Consider the following 18,456-nt stretch of genomic DNA (forward strand, 5'->3'; position numbering starts at 1 on the left):
TCCTCTCCCCAACTGAGAACCTGAACCTGCTATGGTAATCTGCTCATGGGCAGTGGGCAAGATCCACTGCTGCCTTGGGAAATGCACAGGCAAACCTGTGTTGGGCTTGAGATTGCTGGAGCTGGATTTGGGCACCACCCACAGAGGGCCACAGAGCCTGCCTGCCCAATTGGCTCTCTTCTTGAGAGGGTGGGGGCGCTAGAGAAAATGTGAAGTTGGCCTCACTGGCCATCCGATTGGTTGGTGTTAAACACACAAGACTGGGGTGCTGTGTCTCTGGATCAGGGCCTGTCTCTGGGTCAGGAGAGAGGAGATTTCTCCCTTGCTTTCGGATTGCAAGTGTGTGTTTTGGTAAAGCACTGGCTGCATTTGTTTTAAACTGTGTACATGGTGCTTCTGCCACAAATCCAAGACCGTTTACAAGTGAGGCAATCCAGTTCCTGCATTGCAGGGGGTTGGACTAGATGACCCTTGGGTCCCCTTGGAAGTCGACAGCTCTGTGATGTCACCTTTGAACCTCTCTTGAGCTATGATGGGGCTGTTAAGGCAGAAGGGGAGAGGCAGGCCAGGGCTCTGGGTCTGTGTGCCTGGGGTCTGGTGTGCTTTCTAACATTACATTGCAAAGCCACATTGGCAAAGGTCTCTCCTGTGAGCCTCGGCTGTGTCCGAAAAGCCTCTGCTCTGGGCTCTTAATTCATCCTGAGCCCGTGGACTCCACACAGACAGCTGATCATCAGAACATCAGGAGACCTCAACTGGTCCGGGCCACGGAAGACGCATCTTCTTGAAGTCCACAACAGTAGCAAGAGAAGGGAGGCAACTGAACCCCACTCCCCCTTTGAAACCCCCCACAGCAACAGGTGGGGCCTTCCTGGAAAAGCCCCACTGGGGAGACCCCAATAGGGAAAGGCTCTGTTGACTCCTGAGCCTCTTGGGGGCTGCTCTGCCCACTCCCCATTCTTTATTCCTGCCGATGGAGAAGGTCAGCAAGCCCCCTGCCAAAAAGCAAAACCAAATCAGTGCCTGGATTGTTCTATGTTCGTACCCAGGCCCTGTGTGCAGCTTCAAGCTCGGCAGTGTGGTGCAGTGGTTAGAGTGTTGGACCTGGGAGAGACCAGGCTTCAAATCCTCCACGAAGCTCACTGGGTGTAACCTGGGGGTGGGGGCAGTCACTGCCTCTCAGCCTAACCTGCCTTGCAGGGTTGTTGTTACTGTGGGGATTAAAAGAGGGAAGGGAGTACCACAAATGCCACATTGAGCTCCCTGGAGGGATACAACTGCAGCAAGTAAATGAGCAATGTTGGCCCTGGAACTGGCAAAGGGCTGCCATCTAGGAAACAGAGGCAGCTGCCTCAGCAGCACGATGGGCCAGCCTCTGTTACCTGCCCTGACTTGTGCTATTCCTTCTGGCTGCTAGGGAAAAACAGAGGCCAGCCTTCTTGGGAGTGGCATTCTTGGTGGGCTAAGCATGATGTGCCTGAACAAACCCCCAAGAAAGGACCTTTTACCAGGGAGCTGGACCCCTGAGATGTATTTTAGGGGTTAAAGGGAGGGGAAAGACCAATCTGTAGGCCACTCTGTTTGTGCATTGACTTTCTCTCCAGAATTCCATCTCTGCCGCGATGCTGCAGAGTCCCTTTCCATGCCTTTTGCTCAAGATCCGCCACCCACTGATTGTCAGCGTGCGCTGTCTCTGCTGAAATGCGAGGGGCGTTTGTAGCAGGGCAGTTCCGCTTCTCCAAGGGACTTTCACTCATGCAAGCCATCCCTGGGTGCCGCCGTCCCTCCGTGATCAGTGTGGACATGGGACCCCATCTGAAGACCTTTGTTGATTCAGGCACTTTAGGGGCACCTCGCTCCTCTCTGCCAGGTGCCATGCCCCCATGGGGGGAGGGTCTCCAGTGAGCCTCTCACAGCTGTGCATTCAAGGCTCGGCTTTGTGGGGGCAATCATCATGTCTGGTGATTTATTTCCTGGGTGCCTAAAAAGCAAAGATGGCACAGTGCGCCAGAAAACATAATATTAAAAGAACAGCAAAAAGAAGACGTTATTGTGAAATGCAATAAAAAGTTGACAGCCCCTTCCCCCATAAAAAGCACCCAAGAAACCCCTAATTGTGGGCTTAGGATCTAAATCTGGGTGACTCTAACACGCAGTCCGGATCCTGCCCCTCCAGCTGGCTTCCCTAAGTGAGGGATTTAAACAAACATGTTTCAGGTGCATTTAAGGTGTGTTCCTTTGTTTGTTTTTTTAAAAAGTTGGTTCTGTAAAACAGTTGGTCCATCTATTACACTACCTAATGTTATAGAATTAAGCCGGTTGTGCTGCAATGGTACCGCCAATTGTTCTGCTGTATAACCATGAATCTAAGGGGGTGGAACGGGCTCCACCAAAGCTTATGCCACAAAAATGTGCCACTTTCTAAGATTCCACCAGGTTGCTGCACAGCGCTGCCCCCCTCACCCCCCTCACGCTGGAAAGACTCGTGTCCTACCTGTGTTCCTTATCCCTGAAGGGAGCCTTACCTGGCTTCCCAGGTGCTTCCCAGCCAGCCGGATCCAGAAAGTGCCCAGAGTCAGGCGTTTACGCAAAGCGCGTTAGTTTCTCCTGCCCAAGGCACCCCTCCGAGAAACAACCCCCTCTAGCAATGAACCGGAGGTGCCTGCAATGCCTCTTCTACCTCTCCCTCCTGCCCATTGCAACAGGGCTTGCGCAGGAGATCTTCCCCTGAGATGCGGGAGAGGATGGTCGGTTTCCCCCGTATCTCCTGAGACAGAGACCTGTGTTGAAGCAAAGAACTGTTAAGAGGTGAATGCCTCCCCGCGACTCGCGCGCCACTGCCCTCTTTCCTCTCCCCCGCACCCCAGAAAATAAAAGCAGAAGCGGTGGAGGAATGGAAGTTTGGGGCGTCCTTTTGGCTTCTGGGCGACAGGGTCGAAATGCAGCAACGGCTCGAGGGAGCTCCTGTGTCCGGCGGCGGCCCTGAGAGAAACGGTTCCTCTTCCTTCGCCTTCTGTCGGCGGCGCTTCGCTAGAGACCGTTTCCTTCCCCTCCGCCACTCAAGGGATGGGGGCCACCCGGCGCACCCTCGGTGGTCCGTTGGTGGTTCCGCCAGGGACGCTCCGGTCTCCCCTCGGGAGCTGGCCGGCTCTCCTCTCTCGACGGCAGCAGCAGCAGCAGCAGACGGGATGGGCGGCAGGTTTGGGGGGGGGTCCATGTGCTCCGTCGCCGTCTTCTGGCCGAGGGACGGCCCCACTCCGTGGCTGACGGACTCTCGGTGTGCTCTTCTCTCCGCAGGGACGGAGCGCCGACGGCTGGCGGCGGAGGGCGTCCAGCAAGGCTCTTCGGCGCGTCTCTCCCGGCGGGCCCGCGGCCAGAGCTGGCACGCTCCAGCGCCCGGCCTCCTGCCCCCCTCCCGTCGTCGCAGTCGCCCCCGCCTCGAAGGGGAGGGAGGAGGGGCTCCCCCCCGCCCGCCGGCAGAGTACCGGCCCGCGCCGCCTCTATATAAACACCCGCCGGGGCTGTTCCCCGCAAACTGGCGCGGCGCGAAGCGGCTCCTCCTCCCGGCAGAGGCGCAGTGCTGGAAAGTGGCAGCAGCAGCAGCAGCAGCGCCGACGCCGTTGCCCTCCCCCCGTCCGCCCGTTCTCCTCCTCCTCCTCCCCCCGAGCCCGGCCCAGCCTAGCCCAGCCCGGCCCCCGGCAGAGGCGCTCAAGAGAGCCGCTCAAGTTGGACGGAGCGACACCCGCAGCCAGCCGCCGCCGGGCGCAACACAGCCGTCCTGCTCCGGAGAGCTCGCTGCGCCTTCGCTTGGGCTTTGGAGACGCGTCTGCTTTTCGCTCAGTTCCTCGGGGCCGGTTTTTTCCCGCCCTCCTCTTCCTCCTCCTGCTCTGCTTCTCCCCCCCACCCCCGTTTGAGTCAAACAAACAAACAAACAACAAACAACAACCACCCTGCAGTCGTTATTTATATTCCCCCCTCCCCGTTTTTTGGTGCAAAACAAACAGAAACCCCTTTCCTCGTTATTTGAGAGTTTCTGTGAAGTTTTTTTGGCGCAAGCCCGCCAGAGTTTGCAGCAGCAGCAGCGGGAGAATTGGGAAGAGTCGCTTTTGGGGACCGGAGTTCCTTTGAGGTTCTTTTCGCCCCCTCCTCGCCTTTGATACTCCCCCCCTTTTCGCATTCTTTTATAAGTGGGGAGGAGCTGCTTTTATATCTCTCCCTCCTCTCCCTCCCCTCCCCAATCTCTCTAAAAGCCACAAATTGCCCAGAGCCGGGGCGCATTCGTTCCCCGGCGCGCCGCTCCGACGACTCTCTTTCTCTCTCTCTCTCTCCTTCCCCCGCCGGCCCGGTGCGCGGCTCGGCGGCTACCTCCCGGGGGGCGCCCCCCACACTCTCCTCAGAGGAAGCAGCGCCACCGGGCAAGATGCTTTTCCAGGGCTTCGACCTGCTCTCGGCGCTGGCCACCGTCGTCGCCTGCCTCGTCTCGGTCACGCTCCTCCTGGCCGTCTCGCAGCAGCTGTGGCAGCTCCGCTGGGCCGCCACGCGCGACAAGAGCTGCAAGCTGCCCATCCCCAAGGGCTCCATGGGCTTCCCGCTCGTCGGAGAGACCTTCCACTGGCTCCTGCAGGTAAGCCCGCCGGCGTCGGGGGGCGGGAGAGCGGCGCAGACGCATCCACGCTCGCCGGAGGCCTCCTAGCACCGTGCCGCCGGGCGCCCCGGCCGGCCAGCTCCGGGGGTCCTGGGCAGCTAGGACGCACCGTGTGGCTGCTGGAGGCTCCCCGCCGTCGTACAAAACGTGCGGCTTTCACAGTTGCTGCTTGCGACGTGCAAATCCCGCGCGCTCCGATCCCTGGCCCCTTTCCTCGAGAGCAAGTCCTGCGCGCGACAGGCGAGCTTCCTCAGGTCCCAGCCAATCCTTGAGGGGTTTGCAAAGCGAATGGTCTCTCCCCCCCCCAGACGCGCCGCGTGGTTCTGCAGCCTCGGAAGGGGCCGGATCCGCTTAACGGTCAGGCGCCCTCCCTCGCAGCCGGGGCTCGAACTGGTGACCTCCCTCCAGCCGAGCGTTGTGCTCGGGCGCTGGGCTCGCTTCGGTCTCCTCCCCGTTTCCAGGAGGGCTCTCTTCAAAAACTTCTCTCCCCAGCCCAACGAGTGTAGGAAGCCCCGCTCAGGTCCGAAGGCAGGCGCCGGCGTGGCGGGCTGCATTGCCCCTTTAAGGCGCGGGGTCTGTCTGGGGACCCCCTCGAGCCGCCAGGTAAGGACCGGCTCCGGGGAGGACCGCAGGGAGGGGGCGGGCTGGTGGTGCTGTCAGCAGCGGCGCCTCTCTCGGACTCCGGCGGCTCCCTCTGCCTGGAATCCCGAGAGCCGCCCGGGTGATCTCGAGATTCGCTGAGCAAAGCAGCGGGGAAGCCCCGGGGTCGAGATAATCGGGAGATTAACCCGGGATTAACCTTCTTAAATGCTGAACAACCTCTCTAGGAACGCGATCACTGGGGTGTGTGTGTGCGCGCGTGGAGAATCCCGAGTTAAACCGAGAGGGAGATGCAAGGTGGGGGGCAGAAAGAGAAGGTAGACCCAGCAAAAGACAACCCCCCCCTTTCAATAGGACGCCCATCATCTCCTTGTCTCGCACCTTTCCGAAATGCACAAACTTTATTACCTGTTCTAGAACCCTTAAACTCTGGGGAGGGGCATCTCCCCCACCGCAGCCCCTTAGGAAAGTATCTTTGGTCAGAGATGCTGCGACATTGCCCTTGGCTCATGTCTTGCTGGTGGGTGGGAGGGGGGCAAGCAGGTTGCCTTTTCCCGCGGAGGGTGCAGCTCTGGAACACCTCCCGCCGCGATGGGTCCTCCTTCCGCCAGCTGGAGGAAAACCCTATTCTGGGTCCTCGTCTCTAAACTCAGAAGTAACAGCATCGCAGACTTAGCAGGAGAGACCTCCATGGATGGAGGGGGTAGAGAGGGGAGCTCCCTGCCAGCAGCGCAAGGGTTAACTGCCCTCACTCAATAGGGCTTTATTTTTAAAAGAAATTTATCAGATTTTTACAGGGGGACCGAGAAAGGGTTCTCCCTTTTCCACAAGGCTCCATCCAAACAGAGTCCAGGGCTAAAAATACAAAAAAATTTGTATAAATTGGACTCCGGCTCGAAAACTCCTGCCACATAAAGGCGGCCTTTGTACAGTGATGGAAATGTTGTACAAATAACCCTTTATTAATGCCACAAAAAGTACTTTAATTATATTTACGCAGATCAAGAAACAGGGTCACCTGAACATCTGAACTTCACAACTGTGCTTTTGTTTAAAAACACACACGCACACACGGGCGCGCCCCCCCCCCGCCGCCGCCCCCCCCACCTGCCCCCCAAAGGCTCCGCCACCCTCTTCGCTTAGAGACCCTGCAGCGGCTCGGGGGAGAGCCGCAGAGCTGGATTTAAAGGGGCAGATGCCTTTGCACAGTTTCTCCGAAATTTTATAGGGCACGTAAACCCCCTAAAAAACCCGATGCTGGTATTGGAGCTGGGGGAGGTAGCGGAGGTGTGTGTAGGATGTGTGAGGGGTGGGGAGAAGGCAGGGGAGGGGTGCTCAGGTCGCCTTTCCTTGCTGTCACGCCCCCTCCCCTGCTAAGGACCGGACCGGCATGTGGGAAAGTTATTAAAAGCCCCAAACTCTGCCCAACGACTTAGTCGAGGATAATTGCAGTGCGTTAAGGCAGTCGGTCCACACCCCGCCCCCGCCCCGAAAAACGCACATGACTGAAGAAGCTTTATGGGGCTGGAAGCAAAGGGGAGAGGGGCGGTTGTGGAGTGGGGCGAGCCGTCTCTCTTATCGCTGTTAGTTTGGGATAGGGGTGTGCGTAAAAGCTGGGGGAATTAAGTCAGCTCAGACGCGCTCTGTGAGTTCAATCCACCAGCTGCCTGAATGAAAGGAACCCACCAATATTCCCGGGAGCGAAAACTCCCATGCGCTGGATCCTTCCCCTTCCAACCCCAAGATGCCAAGGCAAAGGAGAGGGCAGGATCCCCGCTTCCCACTGGCCATTAGCCAGACTCTGGAGTAGCCACAACAGCGAGAACCCTCCCAAGCTGTGTGTGACATCTGCACCTTGCATCTGACCCACATAAAATCACCTCCACTGCGTGCTTGAGGCACATGATTCCTCCTAAAGAATCCTAGGAACTCTAGTTTGCTAAGGGTGCTGGGAAGGTCCACTGGGTGCACTTCACTTCACATGTAACTGCATTGTGATGGAAGGGCTTTTGTCGAGGTTCATGGTGAACCCCAAGTCTTCTTTTCAGGGCTTACGAGGTCAGAATGTACACCTGAACATGTGTAGAGAGCCCGTGAGCAATTGCAATGACCATCCCTCATAGCTTTGGTTGGGACAGGTCTTCCCGGTCAGGCGAGAGCCCCAGAATTAAACACAGCTCATTAGCGCTAATTATCAAGCCGTTGCATCATTTGTGTTCCTTGCAACCATCCGGATAATGTTGAGACAGCCTTGTGTCCATAGAATGGATGAGGAATGGTGGTCTGTCAGTTGCAGCCCTTGGTGGGCTCAGGGCTGCCCCGTCCCTGTGGGCCTTTCCTCATGCTCAGGCTACAAGAAAGGAGAATCCAGTGACTCTCCTTCCTTGGAGACTTTCAAGCAGAGGTTGGGTGGCCACCTGTCTTTAGCTGAGATTCCTGCATTGCAGGGGGTTGGACTGGATGACCCTCGGGGTCCCTTCCAACTCTACCATCCTATGCTTCTAGAGAACTGGTAGATGAGAGACAACATTGCAGTATCCTCCCTCCCCCATCCCATCTGCTGGTGCCCCCACATCTTTGGAAGGGGTTACGTGTTCATTTGCGACACGTAACTTGGCTTACTTCCTAAAGCCATCTGTTCAGGCTCTCTGCTGGATCTAGAAGATGTTTGTGGGCTTGACCAAGGAAGAGGGCAGGTGAGCGGAGGAAGGGCTGAACTTGGATCTCCTTTGCCCAAGTTCACTGAGCTACAGGGGAGGAGGGGAGCCTCACCAGGGGTTGTGGTCCCAACCCCTGCCCCCCTCCCCTGCTCTGCAATCTGGGCTCTGCAGGATACATTTCAACAGGGCTGCAGTTTGCACTTTCTTCCCTAGACCAGGGCCACCGTTTCCCCCCATTTCTCAAGCATCGTTCACTGGTAATATTTTCAGTGCTCCACCTGTCATTGATTTAGAAATGTTCTGGTTTGGGAATCTGTGAATGGAGATTCCTTTTCACAGCCTCACATTCTCTGTTCCCCTCTAATGTCAACCTTTAGCATTTACATTGCCAGCCAGTTTTTAAAAGACCCTCCACCCCCACCCACTGGTGTGGGGTAGAGATGCAAACACAGCAGATCCAGGTGACTTTGCAGGTGCAGCTAAGGTGAGGCTTGGGGTCACTCCTCAGCATCCCCAGGCACTAGGGCGGAGAGAGACCCTCATCTGAAATCCCAGAGAGCTGTTGCCAGTCAGTGTAGGTAATAGTGAGCTAGATGGACTAGGTATATGGCAGCTTCTTTTTCCTTTCCCCCAAAGTTTAGCCATTTTCAAAGACATGACACTAAAGAAAAAAGGGCTGCGGAGGGAAAAGGAAAACAAGGCGGCCCAGAATTCTTAGTGATATAATATTCTTATATTCCTGCTTCTTAGCCCCCTGCTCAGGAAGAAGGCTGGGGTATTGACCTTTGTGAACGGAAGAGCCTCTCCCCAATTTTGATTATACCCTGCACATAAATGCTCCTTGAAATTATGGACCCACTTATGCAAGGTGGTTGAAGGAGGGTGGCATGAGTTGAATGCCCCCCCCACCCCATGCTTAAACTCCCAAAGGAAGGCAAGGGCATGATTTGAGCCAGTCAAAAAGCCACACTCCCTGCACCAGAGCCCTTCTCCCCAATTCTCTCTATGTGTAATGCAACAAAGAAAAGGCACTCGGCATATGTTCAAAGATGCTTTATAATCTCAGATATTGTGAGTCTGGGCTGGGTGCGCAGGCTCACTGTGTGCTCACAGAGCTGAGATGAGCGGGGAGGCAGAGCGCTTTTCAAATATCTGGGGATGGCAGTGATAAATTGGATGTCTTTGGCATCGAGAGGGACCTCAGAACTGGAAGCGGATTTCTCCCAACTTAGGAGGGTTTTCCCGGTTGCCTCTTTCAGGGCTCCTACTTCCAGTCGTCGCGGAGGGAGAAATATGGGAACGTCTTCAAGACCCACTTGCTGGGCCGCCCCCTGGTCCGGGTGACGGGCGCCGAGAACGTCCGCAAGATCCTGATGGGCGAGCACAGCCTGGTCAGCACCGAGTGGCCCCGCAGCACGCGGATGTTGCTGGGGCCCAACACCGTGGCCAACTCCATCGGGGACATCCACCGGCATAAGAGGAAGGTAAGAGTGGCGGCGGCAGCCTGTCTTGAAGGAGAATGTGTATGTGAGAGGGGATTGTAGAGCTGGAAGGGATCACCCAGGTTCATCCAACTCCCTGCAATGCAACTAAATCATCTAGGCGTAGGGCCTTCTCAGTGGTGGCACCCACCCTGTGGAACACCCTCCAGTCGAGGAGATGAGGAACTATACAACCTTTAGAAGACACCTAAAAGCAGCCCCGCATAGGGAAGCTTTTAATATGCAATGTTGTGCTTTGTTTTTATATGTGTTGGAAGCCGCCCAGAGGGGCTGGGGCAACCCAGCCAAATGGGTGGGGTACAAATAATAAAATTATTATTGTTATCAGTGCTTTTTTGAAGTTGTTACAGTTAAGTGCAGCACTTTTTAACGACGAAAAGAAGTGCCGGTGCTGTGTGCCCTTGAATATCCCCTTAAAAAAACTCCACTGATTATTATTATTATTATTATTATTATTATTATTATTATCCCTTAACGCAGTGGCTCTCAAAGGGTGTGCCAGGAAGATTCAAGGGCAATCAAAGAAACATTGAAACATTCCAGTGTAGCATTGTGCAGAATAGTATCAAAATAAATTATTGTTATTTGCAGAGTTTTCAAAATCAAGCACTGCTGGTTGTTGTTTCTCTCCTCCCCGCAATGTATTTCTTATCAATAATAATAATAAAAAAATCGGTGTGGCACGAGCAAATTTTTATTCTGAAAGTGTGGCCCAGAGAACATTTTTTTTTTTGAGAATCCCTGCCTTAGCGGAGGGAGTTTCCAGCTAGAATGTTGAGATGCAGCCAGAGAGATCACTTCCAATCTAAGGTGCCTCGTGACCACGATAAAATAAGGATGTGCTTATTTCTGGAGCAAGTTCGAAACTTAGCTCAGCTGCAAAGCTGCAGCCCCCCCCCGCCTCCCCCCCAGACTTACCTGCTAAGAGTTGTAAAGGGAGCCTTTTCCAAGCCAACCAGTAAGTTAAGTTGGCTGCGTTTGCCAATTACAAAAAAAAATCCAAAATCAATCTTAGGGCAATGCTTTTGTTAGGCCGAACAAAAATATCCTAACCCCGCATGTGAGGTTTGGGGCTGTCCCGAATTCTCCTCCCGTCAGGCTGGATGGGAAGCAGAGCCAGCGAAGGAGGCGGCAAAGCGGGGGGCTGGCACGGAGGAGGTGCCCAAAATTAATTTTGCCCCTGGTCGCCCCGTTTCCCACCTGGCCGGAGAAGAGTTCGGGGGACATTTGGGTTGGCTGAAGGAAGAGATCGCCCCAGTCTGGATTTTGGAAGAAGCAGGGAGTGTTGTCTTGACCCACCACTTTGGAGCGTCTGTGCATGTGCAGAGTGCGCCCGCCTCTCCGTGCGGCTAGAGGCCGGATCCTCCTTAGGCACCTGAGGGCTGGTGGGAGTTGTAGTTCAAGCCCCCCCCCCTTGGGGAAGGCTGAGTTCAGGGGGTGTCTGCATCTGAGGAGAAGGGGGGCTTTGGGATCTCGCGTGGTGAGGCTTAGCTGTTGATGTGGGGGGTGCCCCCCACCCAATAGTAACTGTGGCAGCGAGCTCTGTCGGTGGTGGGGTCCCTTTTGCGTGGGCATTTCGGAGAGCGGGGGGGGGTCTCTTCCATCCGACGTCATCTTCTTACGCCCCCCCCCCCTCTCCAAAGCTTTGCGGGCTGCGGCTTCTGCCCCCTCCCCTTCGCCCGCCCCACGTGGGTTTCCTCTTTCTCTTCCAACCCCTCCCCCCCCGTCTCAACATTAGACGCGGCGGCCTTTGAGGAATTTAAAGGGGCGATGGGACTGACTCTGCCGCCGCCGCTTAGCCACGCGTTGCGGACAAACGCCCCGCACCCCGACGTCGGTTGGCTCCGCTGACTTGACACGGTAGTGGGCGAGGGGGGTGTCGGGCAGCGCATTCACACGTGGCGCCCCCTCCTTCGCGCACTGAGAGCCCTTTCCTCTCTCCCCCCGCCCTCCGCCGGTCGCCATCGAGTCGCTTTGCGCGCGGTCACCGTCCCTTAAGCCACCTTGTGAGGCTTTACTCGCGAGCAAGCAATAGTCGCAGGATCGCGGCAAGCTTCTTCCGCAGCAAAGGGTTGCGAGGTCGCCTGCCCGTCGAGTGGCTTCAGTCGCGCTTCTCGGAGACCATCGCGGACCCTCCCCACGCTCTGTGACAAAATCCCGTGATCCGCGCGCCCCGCCGGAAAAGCTAGTTTGAAGCGGCTGTTCTCAGCGGGGATGACGTGCGCGGGGGCCCCTGAGCACGTGCAGAGCGCTTTCCCCAGGAAAGGCTGGCTCGCAGGGAAGCGGACCGTGTTTTTGAGACGGGCAGCCAGGCGGGCTGCCTGAGCCCCGGAACCTCTTGCTGGCCGTCGGGGAGGCTTTTGCCACCGGGGCTCTGCAAGGGTGGGGGGTGGGCTTCGCCGCTCTCCGGCCCGGGGGCTCCGTCTGGGCCCCGTCGAGGCGCAGGCGCCCCCGGCCCGCCGACCCCCGCGGCGAGGCTGTCTGGGCTGCCGTCGGGGGAGCCGTCCGCGGGCTTAATGGCTTTCGGGTGTCCTCCTGCTGAACGGCGGGCGGCGGCGGCGGCTCCGCCCCTGGCTGCCTCCCTCCGTCGGCGAGGCCGGGAATCTCCCCGGCTCCGGCCGCCCCTTCCAGGCGGCACGTGGGGAAGTTGAACTGTAGTAACCTGGAAGGCGCGGCGGCGGCGGCTCCAGCCTTAAAAGGGCGATGCCCCAGGCGGGACCACCGCGCCGCTCGACGGCTCCCCGCAGCTAGAAGGGCACCCTCGGACCTGGGACCTATAGACGCGCAGGCTTCTCCGACGGGATGCCCTCTGCCCGTTTCACACTACAACTCCCGCCAGGAGCTGAAGCGGCTGAAGGGCATCAGGTTGGCAGAAGCCGGTTTCACAGGCATTTGGGGGGGCGGCGGCTGGCACAGTGAGGTTTATTGATTGAATTTTATCTCACCTTTTCCTCCAAGGAGCTAAGGGTTCATGATTACCCCCCTTTCCATTTCAGCCCCAGAGGCTGCAAGTGGCCCAACCTCACTCACTGAACCTTGTGGCACAGGCAGAATTCGAACCCTGGTCTCTCAGGTCCTAGTCCTTATTTAATCCCCACAACATCCCTGTAAGGTAGGATGGAGAGTCGGCAATTGGCCCAAGGCCACCCAGTGCGCTTTGTGGCCAAGGGGGGATTGGAGCTCTGGCCTCCCAGGCCCTAGCACAACACTGTAACCACTATGCGACACTGCCTCTTCCCTGATGTATCCCAGTAGCTCACAGGGGTGTGATTCAAAAATGCCAGCCTTTCAAAGACGACCATGCTTTTCTTGGTGTGGTGTATAGTTAAACTCTGGAACTCCCTCCTTCAGGAGGCTGTCAAAAGAGAGAGGATTGGACAAATTGATGGAAAGGGCTATTGATGGCTGCCAGCTGCAATGACTGTGCTTTGTCTCCACATTTGGAGGCAGCGATGCCTCTGAATCGCAGTTGCTGGAAACCAGAGGGGAGTTGATCTTGTGTTCGAATCCTGCCGTTTCCCACTGGCATCTGGTTGGCCTCTGTGAGAACAGAACACTGGGCTAGATGGGCTCTCTGGGCCTGAGCGACCACACACTTCTTACATTCTTATGAGACTGTGTCTTTAATAATAGTAATAATAATAGTAATAACACCCCGGGACGCGGGTGGCACTGTGGGTTAAACCACAGAGCCTAGGACTTGCCGATCAGAAGGTCGGCAGTTTGAATCCCCGCGACGGGGTGAGTTCCCGTTGCTCAGTCCCAGCTCCTGCCAACCTAGCAATTCGAAAGCACATCAAATCAAAGTGCAAGTAGATCAATAGGTACCGCTCCAGCAGGAAGGTAAACAGCATTTCTGTACATTGCCCTGGTTCGCCAGAAGTGTCTTAGTTATGCTGGCCACATGATCTGGAAGCTGTACGCCGGCTCCCTCGGCCAATAAAGTAAGATGGGCGCTGCAACCCCAGAGTCGGCCACGACTGGACCTAATGGCCAGGGGTCTCTTTAATAGTACCCCACCCATCTGGCTGGGTTGGTGGGTTGTGATGGAGAGATGGCCTTGCCATAACAGGAGGGTGTCTTTGAGTGCCCTTTGGGTTTAATTAGGTTAAGGACAGCCTTGCTCAGGTCTGCTTTCTGCTCTCCTCCTTGCCCCAGACTAGCCATCTCTCTTGAAACCCCCACAACAGACCCTGCTTAGCTGGGCTAAGGTGCTGGAACTTTGGAAACAGCCATAGGTGACAGTGGGGGAAATTGCCTCCCACCCCCATCTCGCCCCCTCCCCTGAATGGGCCCCTGTCTCCGAAATGCTGCGATGCAGCGATGGCCTCTGGGCTGCAGGCCTGCCTTTGCTGCTTCGGAGAGTGGCTGTCTTGTTAGGGAAGGAGGGCTGGGAACAGGGTGTGGCCCTCTGCCAGTGGCAGGAAGGGAGAGCCCTTCAATTTCAGCCCCCTCCAGTTTCCTATTCAGGACTCCTGCGCAAGGCAGGACAGACCGGAAATGGCTTTCAGGTACATCTAAATATTTTTCTGCTTTGCCTCTGGAACAGAAAGAGGCTCCTCCCCCCTCTCGCCCCCTCTGCATCAACAACACTCCTATCCCAAATCTCAGTAGGTGGAGGACGTCATGGGGGCAGGTTGAACTGGGAGCCCCCTCCACATCCTCTGTCTTCATGGAGTGCGGGTGGTTCTCATAGTTCCTGTGAAATTACTTGGACAGTTTTCTGTCTCAGCGGTTATGCTCAGCTGTGGGTTTTATAACCTGCACCTCTGGGCATGTGCAGAATGTTCAGGCTTTGTGGCCAAGACCCCGTGCAGGTGAGGCTGTCATGGAAGAAGGTACATTCTCCAGGTAACAACAACAACAACAACAACAACAACAACAACTTTTATTTATACCCCACCCTCCCTGGCCAGAGCCGGGCTCAGGGGGGTTAACACCAGTAAAATTGCAGTAAAAACATAATAGGGAAAAAACCCCAATTAAAAATACAGGTTAAAATGCAATTTAAAATGCAGCCTCATTTTATAAGTAGGCCATAGATCAAAATCATAAGGGGAGGGAAACATATGGGTCAGACTGAGTCCAAACCAAAGGCCAGGCAGAACAGCTCTGTCTTGCAGGCCCTGTGGAAAGATACCAAATTCTGCAAGGCCCTGGTCTCTTGTGACAGAGCGTTCCACCAAGTTGGGGCCAGTACTGAAAAGGCCCTGGCCCTGATGTTGTTTAGTCGTGTCCGCCTCTTGGTGACCCCCTGGACCAGAGCACGCCAGGCACGCCTGTCTTCCACTGCCTCCCGCAGTTCGGTCAAACTCATGCTGGTAGCTTCGAGAACACTGTCCCACCATCTCGTCCTCTGTCGTCCCCTTCTCCTTGTGCCCTCCATCGTTCCCAACATCAGGGAGTCTTCTCTTCTCATGAGGTGGCCAAAGTCTTGGAGCCTCAGCTTCAGGATCTGTCCTCCCAGTGAGCACTCAGGGCTGATTTCCTTCAGAATGGAGAGGTTTGATCTTCTGGCAGTCCATGGGCCTCTCAAGAGTCTCCTCCACCACCATAACTCAAAAGCATCCATTCTTTATGGTTCAGCTCTCACTTCACCATGGTCCAGCCCTGGCCCTAGTTGAGCCCAATCTAGCCACCTTGTGACCTGGGACCTCCAAAGTGTTGTCATTTGTGGAAGAGCCTGTTGGATGAAGCCAATGGCCCACCGGGTCCAGCATCCTATTCTTACAGGGGCCAATCAGAGGCACCCTGGCTAGGAGCCATTTATATCTTATCCTCTTCCAGGAATTTGCCTAATCCTCTTTTAAAGTTGGTGCCCATTAACTGCCTCCTGTGGGAGGGAGTTCCGCAGATTCTGCAGAAGCAATTTTCTCTGCCCTAAATCTTCCAGCTTCGTTCTTTGCTGCAGAAAAGGGGGAAAGAAATGGCAGAAGGATGCAGCCCGTCAGGGGGCTCAGCCAAAAGTTTCTTTCTGCAATGCCTCTTTCCGGAGATTGCTTCTGTGTGATTTCAGGAGAGGGGTCCCTTTCAGCCAGAGGCAGCCTTGGTGCCGGGGGCCTCACCCTCCAGCTGGAACCGTTTCCTTGAGAGGAGAGGCGGGCTGCTGCCTTTCCCGGGCTGCCCTTTAATTATGGCATTTCCAGGTTGCCTGGGTCAGGTGAGCCTGACGTTTCCAGGTGTTGGGGGCCTTCTGCTGCGCACTGGTGCTCCTGCTACGCCTGCCTGCCTGGCCTTTGAAGGATGTGCCCCCTGCTATGCAGCAGCCCCCCCCCTCTCAAGCATCTCCTTCCCTGCCCCAGGGCTGATCAGGCTGGTGACTGAAGGAAGGGAAGCTCTCTCCCCTCCCTGCACATTCCAAAGGCCAAGCAGGCGATGGCCCAGATCCGGCAGGAGTCCCTCTGAAATAAGGGGCGGGAGGCTCAGTGCGCACATCCTTCCCTGCTCCGCGTAGCTTCTTGCCCAGAATACTGTATGCAAAGCAAGGGGGTTTTATTTTCCCCCCAATTTTTTTTATTGATTTTCAAAAATTCAAAACATACATACATCCTGTTTAAATCTTGGTAACATTATTAAGTGACTTCCTCAAGTCCCCTTGGTTGGACTTCATTATATTTCATTTTAACAGTTTTCCAAAATCGATTTTTTAAAAAAAATTAACTTGATCACTTAACATCTTTCATTCTTTCTAATTTAAACTTTAAACATCTTGAATCTTATCCTTACATATTTATATCCTAAACCTATCTAATATTTGCAAGCTTTTCCAATTAAATTATCTCAACATATTTAGCTAAATAGTCTTTAAATTTCATCCATTCTTCCTGGTATTCCTCCTGCTTCAATGCATCGCCTTTTAGGCAAAAGCGATGCATTTCAGCAATTTATTCGCATTATAGGATTTTGTAGAGTTGGGGGCGTCATCTAGTCCTGCCCCCTGCAATGCATTTTCTTTTTGCACAAAGCATTGTCGTCTGCTCAGGCCGCACCCTTCCTTTCCCCCACCCTTCTCTGTCCTCTGCATTCTTCCTCACAACAACCCTGTGAGATAGGCTAGGCTGAGAGAGCATGGCGGGCCCAAAGTCACCCATTGAGCTTGCTGGCTGACTGGGGATTAATAATAATAATAATAATAATAATAATAATAATAATAATATATTTATACCCCACCCTTCCCGGTTCAAAAACCGGGCTCAGGGCAGCTAACAACAAGTTTAAAACACTTAATTATAAAAAGCAGCATAAAATACAGTGTAAAAACATGAATAACAATAAAATTCAAAAATCAGTGTAGGGGAAATAAGCATTAGATAATCCCCAGGGCTAGCTGGTTGAATTGGTCCTGCTTGGGCCAACGAGGAGGCCAGGGGAGAATTAGCTGTGCGATTTGAACTCAGGTCACCACAGCCGTAGTCCAAGACTCTTAACTGTGATGCCACACTGACTTTCTAGTCTCGGCTCTTTTCCAGGGGCCAAATGTGCCCGCCCAAATCTCTCTGTCTGGACTCTCGCCCTCCCATGGCCTCCTCCAGCCCTTTTGACTGGCTGGGATGAGCCCTTGAACCCTAATGATGCCTTGCGGCCTCTCCTTCCTTGTAAGCGCAGCTGTGATGGCCACCTGTCATGTGTGATTTAGCTGAGATTCCTGCATTGCAGGGGGTTGGACTGGATGACCCCTGAGGTCCCCTCCAACTCTCCAATTCTATGATAAGGCAGAGAGGGGTGTGAGCACAGAAGGGTCTGCCTGGCTGGAATGTGGGCACCCTATGGGTGGGTGCTAAGGCAACAGCAAACACTTGTCTCTCGGCCCCTCTTGCTTTTGCTCCTTGCATCCTGAATCATCCACCTTGAGCGTGTGGCCCTTGAAAAGTTGTTCAGGAGGCCACATGACCCTCAGGCTGTCTTTGCTCCCCCTCCCCTGGGCCTGGACTTTGCCAATGTTCTCCAAAGTGTAACACCCCTCCTATGTGCAAAGCTTTCTGTGGGCCTTAAGAGCATCTAATGCTCTGGCCCCACACATTTAGCTGTGAATCCTGCATGTCAGGGCGTTGTACTAGATGACCTCTGGGGGGTCCCAGCTCCACAATTCCATGGTTTGGGCATCCCATTCAAGGCTGGGGCTCAAACTGCGCTCCTCTGCATGGCTTTGGAAAGAAAGAAAAACCAGCGATTCAGCCTCTCTTGCCTGACTCGTAGGGTGCCAAGCGGCAGCTGAAAAAGCTGTTTTTGGAGAGTGTTTTTTTCCTCCTCCTCCTCTCTCCCCTCTCCCCGCCGCCCGTCTCCTGGGCCAAGTGCAAGGCCAGGGAGCCCTCTCTTTGTTTTCTGTTCCGCTGGAGCTGGCAGACTCCCGAGACATGCTCTCCTGCTTGCGATCCGGCCCCAGCAGCCAAAAATACCGGCATGTAAGATTTGCAAGGCCACTGAACCATCAATTCGGGTATCCTGTCTTGAGCAGCGGCCAGGGCTGGAGGCCTCGGCGCAAGCGCTGTGTGGATGCGGCTTTGGAGCTTGCCTGTGTGTGAGGAGGACAAAGCGCTTTCAGAGTCTGGGTTCCTCGCTGCTCCTGGGGGGAGCCTGAATCTGCCCTCTCTGATCGAAGCACATTGTTTGGGGGCTTATGTTTTGAGCACTTGTCCTGTCTGTTCCTTCGGACAAAGCTTAGCACAGGCCCCCTTTCCTTGTAAATTTACTGCAGAGGGTTGCTCAATTTGGAGTGCCTGGGACCTCTCCAAGCAGGTCCCCGGAATTGTGCTTGTTTGATTTGTTTTACTCATTTTAACGGAGGAGCACATTTGGGCACGCCAAGGAGTGCGCCCCTGGACCTACTCCCTCCATGGGGAAAAAGAAATATGGGTGCTGTTATTCTTATTCCTTCCATTTCCATACCGCTTCATATTTTTAAGGAAACAGATCTCAAAGCGACCTACAAGCCGCATCAAAACATCAAATAATTCGTTCCAAATTTATAATAAAACTTGCAGAAGAAGAATCAAATGCAAAATATTCATTCAAAGCAGTATAAAATAACAGGAAACTAAAGCGTTATCAT

General features: G+C 54.8%; 3 protein-coding genes and 1 long non-coding RNA gene across 4 annotated transcripts in view; 3 read left to right on the forward strand and 1 right to left on the reverse strand.

The window, feature by feature from the left end:
- Nucleotides 1–18,456, forward strand: part of EXOC6B (exocyst complex component 6B) — a 310,152-nt gene that overhangs the window by 254,344 nt on the left and 37,352 nt on the right. The window lies entirely within an intron of this gene.
- On the forward strand, nucleotides 1,185–4,238 carry LOC310657631 (uncharacterized protein). Its single transcript, XM_083398585.1, has 2 exons — nucleotides 1,185–1,977; nucleotides 2,881–4,238. The coding sequence occupies exons 1-2, from the start codon at nucleotides 1,884–1,886 to the stop codon at nucleotides 3,912–3,914; spliced, it is 1,128 nt and encodes a 375-aa protein (XP_083254711.1). The 5' UTR covers nucleotides 1,185–1,883; the 3' UTR covers nucleotides 3,915–4,238.
- LOC310657766 lies at nucleotides 1,515–2,851 on the reverse strand. Its single transcript, XR_014501913.1, has 2 exons — nucleotides 2,526–2,851; nucleotides 1,515–1,981 (listed from the first exon to the last, which is right to left on the reverse strand). It is a non-coding gene; the product is annotated as an uncharacterized lncRNA (long non-coding RNA).
- The window catches only part of CYP26B1 (cytochrome P450 family 26 subfamily B member 1), a 31,216-nt gene continuing 17,165 nt past the window's right edge, over nucleotides 4,406–18,456 (forward strand). Inside the window, exons 1-2 of the mRNA XM_083398476.1 lie at nucleotides 4,406–4,624; nucleotides 9,165–9,389. Coding sequence (XP_083254602.1) covers nucleotides 4,421–4,624; nucleotides 9,165–9,389 — 429 coding nt within the window. The 5' untranslated portion in view covers nucleotides 4,406–4,420. The remainder of the gene's footprint in view (nucleotides 4,625–9,164; nucleotides 9,390–18,456) is intronic.

This window comes from Podarcis tiliguerta (assembly GCF_965153285.1).
Source record: "Podarcis tiliguerta genome assembly, chromosome: 9".
Taxonomy (NCBI): domain Eukaryota; kingdom Metazoa; phylum Chordata; class Lepidosauria; order Squamata; family Lacertidae; genus Podarcis; species Podarcis tiliguerta.